This window comes from Morus notabilis, unplaced genomic scaffold (genome assembly GCF_000414095.1).
Source record: "Morus notabilis unplaced genomic scaffold, ASM41409v2 Scaffold539, whole genome shotgun sequence".
NCBI lineage: Eukaryota > Viridiplantae > Streptophyta > Magnoliopsida > Rosales > Moraceae > Morus > Morus notabilis.
The window spans coordinates 153,323-166,971 of record NW_010360293.1 but is presented as its reverse complement, the minus strand read 5'-3'; the positions used below and the strand labels follow the sequence as shown (position 1 = coordinate 166,971).

Genomic DNA, 13,649 nt, shown 5'->3' with positions numbered 1-13,649 from the left:
GAATTATAAACTCGAATCAGCGAAGTGAACGGATGTTTTTTTTAGGGTTTTTTTAATAAATGGCCGAATTTTTTTTTATTTTTAAAAAGTAGTCTTTTTTTTTAAATAATCAATCAGTAATAATTAAACTATTATTATAATTTATTATTATTAAATATATAATTTGTTGATTAAAATTGATTAATTATTAATTAATATTGATTAATAATGAAAAATCATCGAATAAATTAGTGGTTGACCTCTAAGTTAATTAATAATTAACCGCTAAGTTAATCCGTGATTGATCATTAAGTTAATAAAAGAAACGACTAGTTTACTAATTTTATAAAACTTCGGTATTTTTAAAAAAATCGTTGAAAAAGTCATTTGTCTCTATATCTTTTTCTTTGGGTATTTTATAAGTCTTATTTGGTTAACCATTTAAATTGTAGTGATTTAGTTTGAATTGTGAAATTTAAATTGTTGTGATTTGAATCATAAGTTTAACCGAAATTTGGATACGCACATAAATTATAATTTGGACTAACAAATTTAAAATGTGTTTAAATAAAGTGTTAAAAATTGTAAACAAATAGAACAAGGTATCTCTGTTATTTTTTTATTTTTTTAAAGTTAAGAAGTGTTAGACGTAAAAGTGTTTTGATTTTATATTTTGATAAAATGAGGGAGGGTAGTCTCATAATCGAGGAATATTATAAGAAATCACTGGTGTTTAATATCATCACTGATAAAATATGAATCTCATGTGAGACACTTTTTATTAGTAATGATGATGCAAAATAGTTAGATTAGTAATGATGATGATGCAAAATAGTTAGATTAGTAATGATGATGCTTAATAGTTAGCTGCGGTGGTGTGTCTAAGCTTTTTTTTTTTTTTTTTTTTTTATAGAGAAAAATAAAATGAGCCTGAGATAGCAGAAGAGAAGAGCGACAAAGAATGGAACCGGAAGGGAGGCGGGTAAGAAGGTTTGGGAGTGAAAGGGAATTTAGAACAAATCACTCTCTCCTACCCCTCCGCAGTCGCACCACTCCTCCTCCTTCGCTTTCCAACTCCATCTCTTTCTCATGTTGGTATTGTGACTACAAGATCTCCACTCTCAACCAACCCCTCTTCCACCTCGGACGACGATACGCCGCCATTTTCCGACCATGGTTCTCCGTCGGCGTCGGCTTTGCCCTCACCGCTCTCCTCTCCGTTTCTCTGGTTTTTACCTCCTCTCTCTCTCTCTCTCTCTACCCATATCACCCCCCTTTTTTTTCATTTACGCCCTTTTGCCTAACATCAAAATGGGATTCTCTCAGATTCTCCTCTGGGAAATAGGCAGAGCTCTGCGTGTTCTCCCGGAGTGCTCGTTTGGCGATCTTTCCAGCTCCTTGTTGTTCGGGTTCTCTTCTTTCCCTTCCTCTAAGGTGGGTCTTCGTTTTTCAAGCTCATAGTGCTGTATTGTGAATTGGGTTCTTAATTGTCTTGTGCGTTTTTCAGGGAATTTCACTTGCTGATGCTGGATACTTATTAGTTTCTACGTTGATATCCGTATCTCTTCATGAATTCGGGCATGCTCTTGCCGGTGCAAGGTCTTTTGTTTCCTTTCTCTCTTGATTGGGCTTCGTTTATCATATATATATTTTACGTGTTGTGCTGTCTAAACTTGACATTGTTTAAATAAGCTCTAGTTATATGACCCCTATTTCTGGTTATGTTTAAGTCGTAAATTTTTGTGACTGAATCCCTTATTAAAGAACTTATACCTATGTGCTCTTATTGTCTTCTTTGAATTTTAGTTGAACGGATAATATGTAAAAAAATTTCTTAAAAAGAAAAGCCGAAGTGGATTATGAAAAAGCATGACAAAAGGAAGTAGGTCCTATAAGTCTTAGCAAGAAAAAAATTTTCCCCTTCCCCTTCTCCATGTTTCAAGTTCTAGATAGGGTCGTGTATTGCCCAAGGGAATAGCTTTACCATAATGTATAACCAACATATTTCTTTGGCTTTAGAGGACCTGTATTTTTCCTTTTTTGCATTCATTAAAAGCTTGCCACTTTGATTTCTTTTAGGCTTTGAACTTCCTTTTTGCGTAACTTCTTTGTCTTTATTTTTTTTTTTTTTTTTTTTTTTGGGGGGGGGGGGGGGGTATTGAGTGCCATAGGGTCCGTTTGGTTCACACATTCAAGTCAGTGATGCTGATTCGTTGGTGGGAACTTTGTGAGAAAACCATTGATGGGAAATTTTTAAATTTAAATTCTTTGTGAGCGGCGCAGAATCAGAATCATGGGTGTAAATACATTTTCCAAACTGGCCAATACTGTTAGTTGTATGGCTCTGAACAATCAAATTTTGTTACTGGCTTGACCATGTTATTGTTGAGTGAGGTCCATAAGCTGATTGGGGTTGTTAGTTTACCTCCTCTTTTTCTTTGTGGGTGTGTTTCAAGTGTTTGTATGATTTCAAGTTATAGATACCAATAAACAAATGAATAAGTGAAAAAAATGAATAAATAGATAATAGATAAACAAAAATAAATCTAGTTGAAATTAATGTTTGAGTCAAATGCTCAATTAATTTAGGCATTTCTCCAAAATTATTACAGATCCCTTAACACTTACTATCTTATGAATCCTGTTTCAGGTCCATTGAGTTTAGCAAGTTCTATTCCTAGTATAATTTCAGTCATTTTCATAAAACTATGATTTCAGTCCCTCAGACCTTGAATTTATGTTTGTGTGTCGTGTGTGAAAATTAAATAAATAAAAAGAACTTTGCAGATATATGGATATGTGTGTACACCTATAACACGAACGTGCACTTTTGGATCGGAATAAAGATAAGATTAGTTACATTTAATAAGATATTGCTCCCAAAAGTATCAACACCGAATTCCCTCAGACCGTGAATCCTTATCATTCTAAATCCCGACTGGGCGCTCCATCATATAGACTCAAAGACCTAAGTATCTGTGAACTAGTCTCGATATTTTAGTAACTAATATCCTCTCAACTAAAACTTATATGTAGCTGTTGTCCAAGGATCGAGGAAACAGAACAAAGACAACGGCTTCAGTATCTCGAGATACTTCAGGTCATATTAGGCTTTTGAGATCTATGTAATCTTGTCCGACAATTGCTTGATCATTCTCTCTTATTGAAGACAGTGACTCACTCTAATAAGAGTGTACTAATAACTTGCCATATGCCTGTTAAGTTTGTAGCTTTCAATGCTCAAGGCAGCTGACAAAATATGTGTTCAAGAAATTGTAAAATGAAACACCAATAGGTTGATAAGTGTCAAATTAGATTTCCTATATGAAATGCTAGATTCTCATGGTCGGTATGGTAGGAAACTTTTCAATGGAAAGCAGTGAAGGCATTCAGATGGACTACATTGCTATCTTTATTGTGGTTCTATTTCCTGGTGCTTTGGTGGCTTTTAATTACGACTTGCTGCAAGCATTACCGCGTTTTGCTTCCCTTCGTATATATTGTGCTGGCATTTGGCACAATGCAGTGGTAAGATCATTTTCTTCTTGTTGTGTATTTAGTCATTAGCATTTTATGCATTTAGTTTTCTTGTTTACATATATATAGTTAATTGTTTGGACTAGATCATAACCTTGTTGGTATTTTGCTAATTGCCGTCACATTTTGATCCTAGTGCTGTGCAGTTTGTGGACTGGTATTATTCTTCCTGCCTATGATTTTGTTTCCCTTTTACCAACACGGTGAAAGCCCCATGGTACATTACTACCTGCATTGCTATTTAAATTGTAGGTCAAAATGTTTTTATATTCACATTCCTTTTCTTGCTTAGCGTGTGTATTATGATTAACTAAAATAGGTTTTGGCCATACCTTCTTCATCACCCTTAACTGGACACTTGTCTCCTGGTGATATAATTGTCTCGTTAGATGGCATACGTATCAATAGCGCCCAAGAGTGGATGGGGATATCATCTTTGCTAAATCAATTGGCACTTGAAAATATGAATAATGCTACATCTGTCGAAAGCATCAGAAGAGTCAATAGCAGTAAGGGGTACTGTGTTCCTGATTCTGTTTTGGAAGAAAACAAGAAGATTAAGGTAGTAGAAAATCAGTTTGGTTGTCCTGATGATCTTGCTCCATTTGTTGCCATTCCCTGTCCCGATACAAGGTTGTTAGATGGTAATCCAAAAAGGGTTGAGGAAAACCACTGCTTGAATGCTAAGGAAGTCGTTAAGTTCAATAAATGTGGCGATGGTTGGATGGGAGCTGAAACAGAGGGCGGTAGTTGCGCATGTTCACAGGTTTGAGATCTGACTGTGCTTGTATGAAAATGCAAATTTTAGCATATTCTATTGCTTTTATGTTTTCCACGACTGTAGCTTGATTGAAAATTTTCATGCATTTTAAATGCAAATGAATTAAATTTTTTTATTTGTTACAGGATAAGTCTTGCTTAAGTCCAATTCAAACACCAGACATGCTATGGGTTGAAGTCTCATATTCAAGCCCATATTCATCAGAATGCTTGCAATTTGGAAGGAAATTACCTTCAGCTTCAAGGACTTCTGATTTTGTAGAACCTAATTGCGGCGGAACTTTTGTTTTCGTTGGTGACATAATATCCATGGCGAGCGCGATTCGATTAACCGCGTATCAACCTCGTTGGGCATATTTTAGTCCCTATCTTCCAGATGTATTAGAAAGAATTTTTATGTGCACGTTCCACGTCTCTCTAACACTAGCTCTTCTCAACAGTTTGCCGGTGAGTTTCTAGTACCAACCCATTATTATAGATTTTTCATCCACGCAGCATATTATTTCATTGGCCTCCATCTTGGCTTTATAGATGTAAGAATTGTATAGAGATTATCACGGTCAGCTTAGTCAGCTTTTATGAAGAGATTACCAACCTCTGCACGTAGATAATTAGTTGGGAAATACTTGCACAATTGTATACTTTACCACAATTGTATATCATAGATGAGTTGCTTTCTAGAAATGTCCATGCCACCAATTTACCAATAAACGTGAATAAATTTTAAGTAGAGTTCTGGTCTCCTCCTTGATTTTTACTACGAGTATAATTAAATAATAAATGTGTATGTCGAAGCCTGGCCTTTTTGGTCCGAGTTTTATTTATATTTTACATACATTGACAGATAGGGAGATGTTCAAAGGACTTGAAGTTCTTTTATAAAATAAATAAATAAATAAATAGAGGAATGGCAGAAAAAGACCCATGTTTCTTTCGTTGTTTTATGAAAGCCATTTTACTTTCTTTTTATGTCTGTTTTATTGTAGACCACCATGTTTTATTGTCTGTTTACTGATTCCATGAAAGTCCTTTTGGACCTTTCACTGCGAATAATATGCTTACATTTTGAATGTGTCACTTTGCCTGAACACTTGGAAGATTATTCTGTTTTTATGAAAGCCCTTTTGGACCTTCCATCATAATTATTATGCTTACATTTTGAATATGTGTCCCAACACTTGGGAAAATTACAAGCCTCAAGATAGTGTTCGGTACTAATGCAATATATGACTTTTGACACTGTTTTTGTCTAATCTTCATGGCATTCACTAGGTGTACTTCCTGGATGGAGAATCTCTTTTAGATGCGGCTCTTTGCCATTTCACAATGTTGAGTCCAAACAAGAGGGGGAAAGTTCTCCGGATATGTTGCTTGGCCGGGACGCTCACTTGCTTGCTTACCCTTTTCAGGATCTTCCTAAAATTTTTGTAATTAGAAGGTAAAGTTATAATCTGTAAAACAGTTACATGTTACTTTATCAGCTCTAATTTAAACAAAAAATTATGTTCTTTCTAATTCTGTAGGAAGATTACATTTGACCTTATCAGCTCTATTTTTATTTTTATTTTTTTGTTAAACCTACTTCAGCTTGAATAACATGAAGCATTCGACTTTTTTAGTAGTGTGACAGTTGAGTTGTGCTTTTCAACTGGTTAAGCTACTTTTTTTTTTTTGGTTACCAATCGAAAAATGGCAACTTCCTAGACGGGACGGTATTATTATAAAAAGTAAGTATAAAAACATATTAGAGTTAGACAGGTAAATGCATTATTCCTCAGATTAGGCAATACTCCATGTACAAAGATTGCTAAAACGCAACTAGTATGGTTTCTGAGCTTAGGAGGTATAAAACAAAGTTATATGCTAGTTTACTTGTACCAATGGACCTTTTTTTTTTTTCTTCTTGAAAGAAATGTCTTAGGATACGGACCTTATTCCGTGTGCACTTTTGTATCAAATATATATCTATGGTGTATGAGTTTGTGGAGGATCCAAGAAACGTGTTGTACGCACATGTATTAAATCTAAATATTAAAGTCTTGCTTCACGGATTTAAATTTTTAATTTGAGTTGATACGTGATATTTTTTAAGAGTTTTTAACTGTAGCATAAAAAATTAAATGTAATATTTTTTAAAAATTTTTAATTATAAATTTAAAATTAAAAACTCAAAATAATTAAAATGAACGACATTTAAGATATATATCTTGTGAGGGGTGAAATTAACGAGGCTTAAGGTATGACATGTGAGGATGGGCCAGCAAAGCTAACTGTTATTGTTGAAACCATCTGACGGGATATCAATGCAGTTGACCAAGGACAGACAAGGTTGTTCTGCTTTCATGTTTTCTTTCTTCACTGCTTTGCCCTTGCTTTACATCTGGCAGAAGTGGCAATTTTCCCGCTTTTTTTTGGCTCATTACTTTTTTAAATATATATATATATATATAGAGAGAGAGAGAGAGAGTTTGATACTACCCTGGTTGCCTCCCTACTCCTAGCCTTTGAGTTTTCCGGAGCGTTGATACTTTTGTTTGTTGGTCAAACTGTCATGTGTACTGAACTTCAGCTGTGATCTCTGTCCTTTTTCTATTCGGCACAATTCCGAATCGTCAAACTTCGTTAAATTGTCTTATTATTATTTGTTTTTTAAACTGATATCATTCTAGTATGATTTCGCGGTTTAAAACTGTAGTTTACATGCATCCTACCGATGTAATTTTATGCGATGTTTGGAAAAGAGATTTAGGTCATAATTTGAATCATAATTCATAATTCATTATAATATTTTTTTTTATAAAAAATATACGTAAAATGAAAATAATTTTAAATCCATAAATTAAACATAACCTGTTTATTGTTAATCCATGATATATGTCATCGAGTTCATACCAGAAGGAGAAGAGATTAGAAGGTTGGGATGCTAACTAATTCAAGTTCAAAGTGAATTGGGCTAAACTCAGCTGCACTAAAAACTTATGTTTTTGGATGTGTAATCCAACAAAAACAGGAGAGAGAGAGAGAGAGAGAGAGAGAGAGAGAGAGAGAGAGAGAGAGAGAGAGAGAGAGAGAGAGAGAGATGAGGACGGAATATTATGACGGAATATTATGCCTCGGAATCTTATCTCATAATAAGAATTAGTATGTCATGCATCAATGCATGTGGTTTGCCTAATTTGGTCTCACATTAGACCTTGGAAGAATTTATAACTTATTAATATAAGACACTTGGACGAGAAAAACAAAACAGAACAGACAATTCCATTATAGGGAATCTGATAATACTCTATCACATAGCTCTGAATTGTTGGGTTACACAAAATTATGTCAGATTAAAAAATTGTGAACATCTTACGTTTAAGGATTGTTTCCGTGTGGTTTTCTTTCTTTTTTTTTTTTTTTCAATAAACACTTCTATTCAACTCAATGAATTAGATGGAGCTCTCACGGATTAAATTGGATTTTTCCTTTTTCATAAGTTATCATAAATTCTAAGCAAAAAAACGAGATTTTTTTCTTTTACTAGTAAAGCTCCATTTCGAATTATACATAGTTTTGTATAATTTTTTTCGTTTCAATATGATTTAGACCAAATTTAATATTCAAAAACATACTCTACAGTGGTGTATATCAAATCTTAGAAAGCCCGAAAAAAGAAACGAAAAACATATCAAACACTTGGGAATCATTCGGTGGTTAGTTGCGCGTTTTATCTTAGTCGGCTGCTTCCTTGCCCCTTTTTTCCATTGATTTTATACGCAACAATGTCTGGTCCTTGCCGCAGGGACAAGCACAGAGAGAGAGAGATTTCAGATTTGAGAGAGATTTGATATTATTGTATCTCTATCGTTACTTTTTTTATCATTCTCTATGTTCATTGCTTGATATGTAGACTTCATTATTTCATTTTTTATTTAAAAATAATATAATATGTTAGTATAATTTACATGTCAGACTGAAAATATTAAGACTGATAAAAAAAAATAATGTTAATAATTCTCATCTTATATATATTTATGGGTCCAAATCTAATAGAAGGATCATTTTCAAAGGCATTTGGATAAGGTCAAGGTCCCCTCTATTTCCAATTTGCCTGCTGCCTTCCCCTCTTGTCCCTTTTTACATGTGAACTGGTTCTAAGACAAGTCTCTTTTCCCCATGAATAGAAACATTGCTCTTTGACTATTAGGTCCGGTTTAAAACACCCCAAGTATGCAGAATATAAGAACTATTAATATAGATCTTATGGTTCAAAAACAGAAACCTATCGATTTCAAGTTCTATCGAAAAAACTTCTAAAGAGAATGTTAGCTCACTTTTTTATTACTCTCTTGTATTTATTATTTAACACATAAACTCTATTATCTTATTTTTTATTTAAATAATAATGTGTTACGTTAGTAGAGTTAGGTGACAATAAAGTGCGATGAAAAAGAGTAGCTAACCATCCTCAAATCTTTAATAACATAAAGGGTTTAAAGAAGTGTACCTAATCTTTTAACTGCCAACAATTATGGTTTGAGAACGTAATAGGAAATTGAATGCTCTGGTCTGTTTAAAGCCACGCCCACATGGGGATCGAAGTGGGACCCTTTTAGTGGACCAATAAATCATGTGGTCTCATGGGGTGAGATAGACAGTAATTAGTCAGACCTTCTCCGCCCTAATTAATGACATGCTCATACCTGGGGCTGCCCTGCATTAATTACGCTTAACCCAGCCAATAACACAAGATTGAGATTAAGCTTTCAAAACGTGGCCCTTAAATTACGTCAAATCCCTTTCTTTCTAACTTCTAAAAGTATACTAGATCGAATCATATCCTAAATATCATATCATTTTTTCTTTTTTTTCTTTTTTTTTTTTTTGTCAAAAGGTCCATTTGGCGGGAACCCTTTTTACGTTTCTATTTATTTCAAGGTGATTTAATTTAATTTAATATCTTTGTGGGCACTGTTTTCCAACTTCCAGTAACTACCACACCCCATGACTTTTCCCACCAGCATTGGTATTCGATCACATGCGCTTGCCCCTTCTCTTTTTCTGACTCTCCTTGTCCCTGTCGGCGCTTATAAAATTCGGCATAAAATAATTAAAAGGTCGTGTTTGCTTGGAAGATATAAATATATGATTATTGTATCTTTTATTTTACCAATTTAATTTTTTAATTTTAAGTATTTACAGTTAAAGTTTTTAAAAAATATTACATTTAATTTTTTTTTCTGTTACAGTTAAAAGTTCTCAAAAATATTAGAGTTGCTCTTTTACATTTTTGAGTTATGGTGACTTGAGTGATGATTTTAAATTGAGTTTGAGTTATAACTTGAGTTAAAGTTATAACTTGAGTTTGTGTTTGAATGTGCACATTTGAATTATGATTTGAATTGACAATCTTTTTGAATTTGTGTTTGGGTGGGTCAAAACTTAAATTTGCATTTAGATAGTATTTTAATAAAAACTCAACGGTGATGAAAATTTTTAATAAGGTATATGGGTGGGGTTTTATTCGTCTTTTCGTTGTGAATGCATAGACAAAAATCATCTCAATTAGAATTAAAACGAAAAAGTTATGACATTTTTCATAATAGAAAAATACTATTCATTAACTTGAGTTCGAATTTATGAACTCGAGTAGAAGGGAAAACTTGAACTCGAGTTTAGCTCCGAACTCGAGTTTAGCCCTAAACTCGAGTTCAAACTCAAATTTTATAAAAGAACATGAACTTAAATAAAGTTGTAACTCGAATTTAAATTTTTTCTGAGTTTTGTTACAAAAAAAAACCTCATTACATCTCAACTTGAATTAAAAACTCTCGTAAAGTGAGCCATGACTATATATCTATTTTTTTATAAGTGGGGTTCACCCATCACTTATGTATATTATGATATTATCTTCTTGCAGAATTTTGTTGTTGATCTGTCTGTGGCTTTTATGCGTTTTATTTCTGTGTGCTTTATAAAAGAACAAAAAACAAAGAACGACACGGCGAGGAGTGAATTTAACATGATGTTACCTTCTCTCAAAGATCCTTGTGGTTGATTTATTCATTAGTTTTATATGTTCTGATTTTGTGTGTTTTACAAATGATAAAAAGAAAAAAAGAGTTTATCCGGTAGGCCTCCTTATCAGTAGGACTTGATTTTTTACAATTAAATTTAATTAAAATTACATTAGATTAAAAAATATATGCAGAGTAAATAATTTTTGATACAGATGTATTGATGGTTGAAAATAAATCCTATATGAGAAATTCCCAAAAAAAGATGGATACAAAATTTTTAATATTATATATTTTATAGTTGTATGCATAACTCAAGCATCGTTCACTTCGTGGATTCGAGTTTTCAATTCGAACTGAGATGTGACATTTTATGAGAGTTTTTCACTGTAACAAAAAAAGTTAGATGTGACATTTTTTAATAGCTTTTTACTGTAGAAATTTAGAACTAAAGACTCGAATCGGTGAAATGAATGAGACCTTAGTAATTCTAACACTTGACTACACTAGAAGATGTATGAATGAAGCTACATTGCAACAAGTGGTGGGTCAAGCCACCACTCACTTTTTTTGTTTTTTTAAAAATTTACCTATAGTCTTATTATTTTAACAAAGAGCCCCTACAACGACGGAGAAAAACCGTTTTATCACCCCCTCAAATCTTCATATAATTTAATTAGACCTACAAGAATTGAGAAAAATTCAATTTTACCCCTACTCAAATCTACATAAATTTACATTAAATATGTCCCTTTTAAAATTGAAAATTCAATTTGTCTCAATAAAATACATAGAAAAAATTTAAGCCTCCACTAACTAAAAATCCCGCCTCAGTCAATGACAAGATATAGAGCTCATAAGTACAATCTATACATTCAGATAAAAAAAAATAGTAAAATATATACATATATATACATTATACACACTAATATTAGTACGAAATTGTAGGGCAAGAAAGTAGAAACGAATACGAGACTTTTTTCCATCATTTTTGTTTTTTTGAAAAAATTTCAAACGGGTTTAAGTGCATTGATGTAACATTCATCCTATGAGCTACTGCGCTTTTTCTTTTTATTATTTTCTACAAAGAACATGAAACAAATTGGCCCGTTATTCCTCAACTTTGTAATCTTTTGTGTTTTGCGGGTGTCAAACGTCCCTTTCAACTTTTTTTTTATTTTCTCTTTTTAATTTATCAAAAGGAAATATAAGAAGCTGAAACTACAAAATTTTTCTTAAAAAAATGTTTAGGAAATTCCTTAACAAAATTCCTTACATGCCAATTGTATTTGGAAACTTTTTTTTGATAGAAAATTCTATTTGAATTGTTGGATTAGAATTACTGCAAATTTTATGTGGCAATATGCTTAACTTTATTTACTTAATTCTCTTTTTACACACACACACAAAAAGGTCGAAAACCCCCCCATTCAAGGAATAAAGTGCAATTTGCTCTCTCTCCATAATCCTTCTTATTTTAGAGGGACAAAAAAATGAGACTCAATTGCTTATTTCAAACCTAAACTCCCTATTGATCAGTCTTTCCAACAATTACCGTCAAACAAGCACACATCCCATAATTCATCTCCAACCCCCTTTTCCTTTTTGCACTTTTTACCCCACCAAAATGGACTACTAAAAAGCATAAACTTAATTTTGATGAAAAAACAAAAAAAAAAAATCTTAGGTGGGAGATTCGGAGAAGCTTATAATAATGTTGGAGAAGGGTTGAGTCACTGACTAGTCATCTTGGGATGACATTTAATGAAATGAGAGGTGCTCCGAATCACGGCCACGTAGGTTGTCGACATATTACCCTTTTGACTAGACAAACCCTCTTACTCTTCTTCTCACCCTCACATCATTTTGCCAAATTTTCTCATATTCGCATTTATATTTAGGAATATTATATACATTTTCAAACTACTCCATCACACTTCGCCAATCCCCCATCTTTTGTTTGTTTCCCTTCTAATTGGCAACAAATTCTCATTTAGGTCATGAAGAATTCTCATTTCATGCCTCACTTATATATATATATATATATATATATATATATATATACATACACACACACACACACACACACACACACACACACACACACACACACACCTGGGTGGCAGGACAAAGGATGAGACAAATATATATAACTATGTGGATATTTGGGATCAAACTCTTAATTATTGATTGCCTTCATTGGTATTTTAAGTTCAAGGTCACAATCCCAATTAATTAGGATTCCTTAAGTAACATGGTCTTAAAAAGTTCTATATAATATTGAATTACTTTGGCAAGGGGAATTATTGTTCATTGGTCCACAAATACTATTGGCCTTGTGATCCTTATATATAAACATATATATATAAATATATAATTCATCTTTTCAAATTATATATGGTCATGTCATGGCTGTGTCTGCTGCAATGGAGACCATCTTCTATAGCAAGGACAAACCACTATTATGTCTCACGGACTACTGCTGTCTTCTACGCATATACTTTCATATATTAATTTTTTGTATACTGCCAATCTTTGCCCAGATCAATGAAGTTGGTCTGGTACTTAAGTAGAGACACAAACGAGTTGTACGTTCAATACACACACACACACACACACATATATATGTATGTATATATATATATATATGACATACATATTTACATATATAAATTACAATAAAAATTCCCCCATGCTTCGTCCCCCACCGTCACATGCATGGAACTTGAAGAACCTCCTGCATATGAGTTAAAAAGGAATATTTAGAACGTACGCCAGCCCCATGTGATTTGATCACACCATATATAATTTCAATAATATTTATAATATCTGTGCACTTGGCCACTCTCTCTCTCTCTGGCCACTCTCTCTCTCTCTCTCTCTCTCTCTCTCTTGCTGGTTGACCTGAGTCTTTTTATTACCCACCTAGCTAATATTATCAAATATAATATTATGTTATATTTGTACATGATTTTATTTGTTTTATCATCAAATGTATTTTAATTTGACAATCCATAAATATTCATGAGTACTAGTAGATTGATGTTTTCTCATGCTCTACCATAGATTTCTGACCATGTCATCTTATAAAGTGCTTCTCGTAGTGAGCTTTTTGTTGATGCGTGTCTATTTAGTGAATTCTGTTGTAGGGTAAGAAAAGGCAGTAGTCTTACCTAGGAGTGAATTCCCCTAAATTTTTTTTTTTATTTTTTTTTATATTTTCATCAATTTCTTATAAATTTAGATACAATTTGATTCTGATATAATAAGATGTTTAGACAGCTAATTACGTACTTGTTATTACATAAAATTAAAATCCTCGTGGTTTCTAACAAATTGAGACCAAAACTTTTA

The 13,649-nt window shown here is 32.9% G+C and overlaps 1 protein-coding gene across 1 annotated transcript; it reads left to right on the top strand.

Annotated features, from left to right (window-relative positions):
- Positions 1–907: 907 nt before the first annotated feature.
- Positions 908–5,840, top strand: LOC21393179 (membrane-bound transcription factor site-2 protease homolog). Its single transcript, XM_024164390.1, has 8 exons — positions 908–1,207; positions 1,306–1,413; positions 1,487–1,578; positions 3,360–3,507; positions 3,653–3,733; positions 3,836–4,282; positions 4,423–4,743; positions 5,569–5,840. The coding sequence occupies exons 1-8, from the start codon at positions 941–943 to the stop codon at positions 5,725–5,727; spliced, it is 1,623 nt and encodes a 540-aa protein (XP_024020158.1). The 5' UTR covers positions 908–940; the 3' UTR covers positions 5,728–5,840.
- The last annotated feature ends 7,809 nt before the right edge of the window (positions 5,841–13,649 follow it).

Excerpts from the sequence above, each read along its gene's own strand:
- LOC21393179 (XM_024164390.1), top strand. The coding sequence starts at position 941 with ATGGAACCGGAAGGGAGGCGGGTAAGAAGGTTTGGGAGTGAAAGGGAA. Across the intron at positions 1,414-1,486 it reads CTTCTTTCCCTTCCTCTAAG|GGAATTTCACTTGCTGATGC; the intron begins GTGGGTCTTCGT and ends TGCGTTTTTCAG. Across the intron at positions 4,744-5,568 it reads CTCTTCTCAACAGTTTGCCG|GTGTACTTCCTGGATGGAGA; the intron begins GTGAGTTTCTAG and ends GGCATTCACTAG.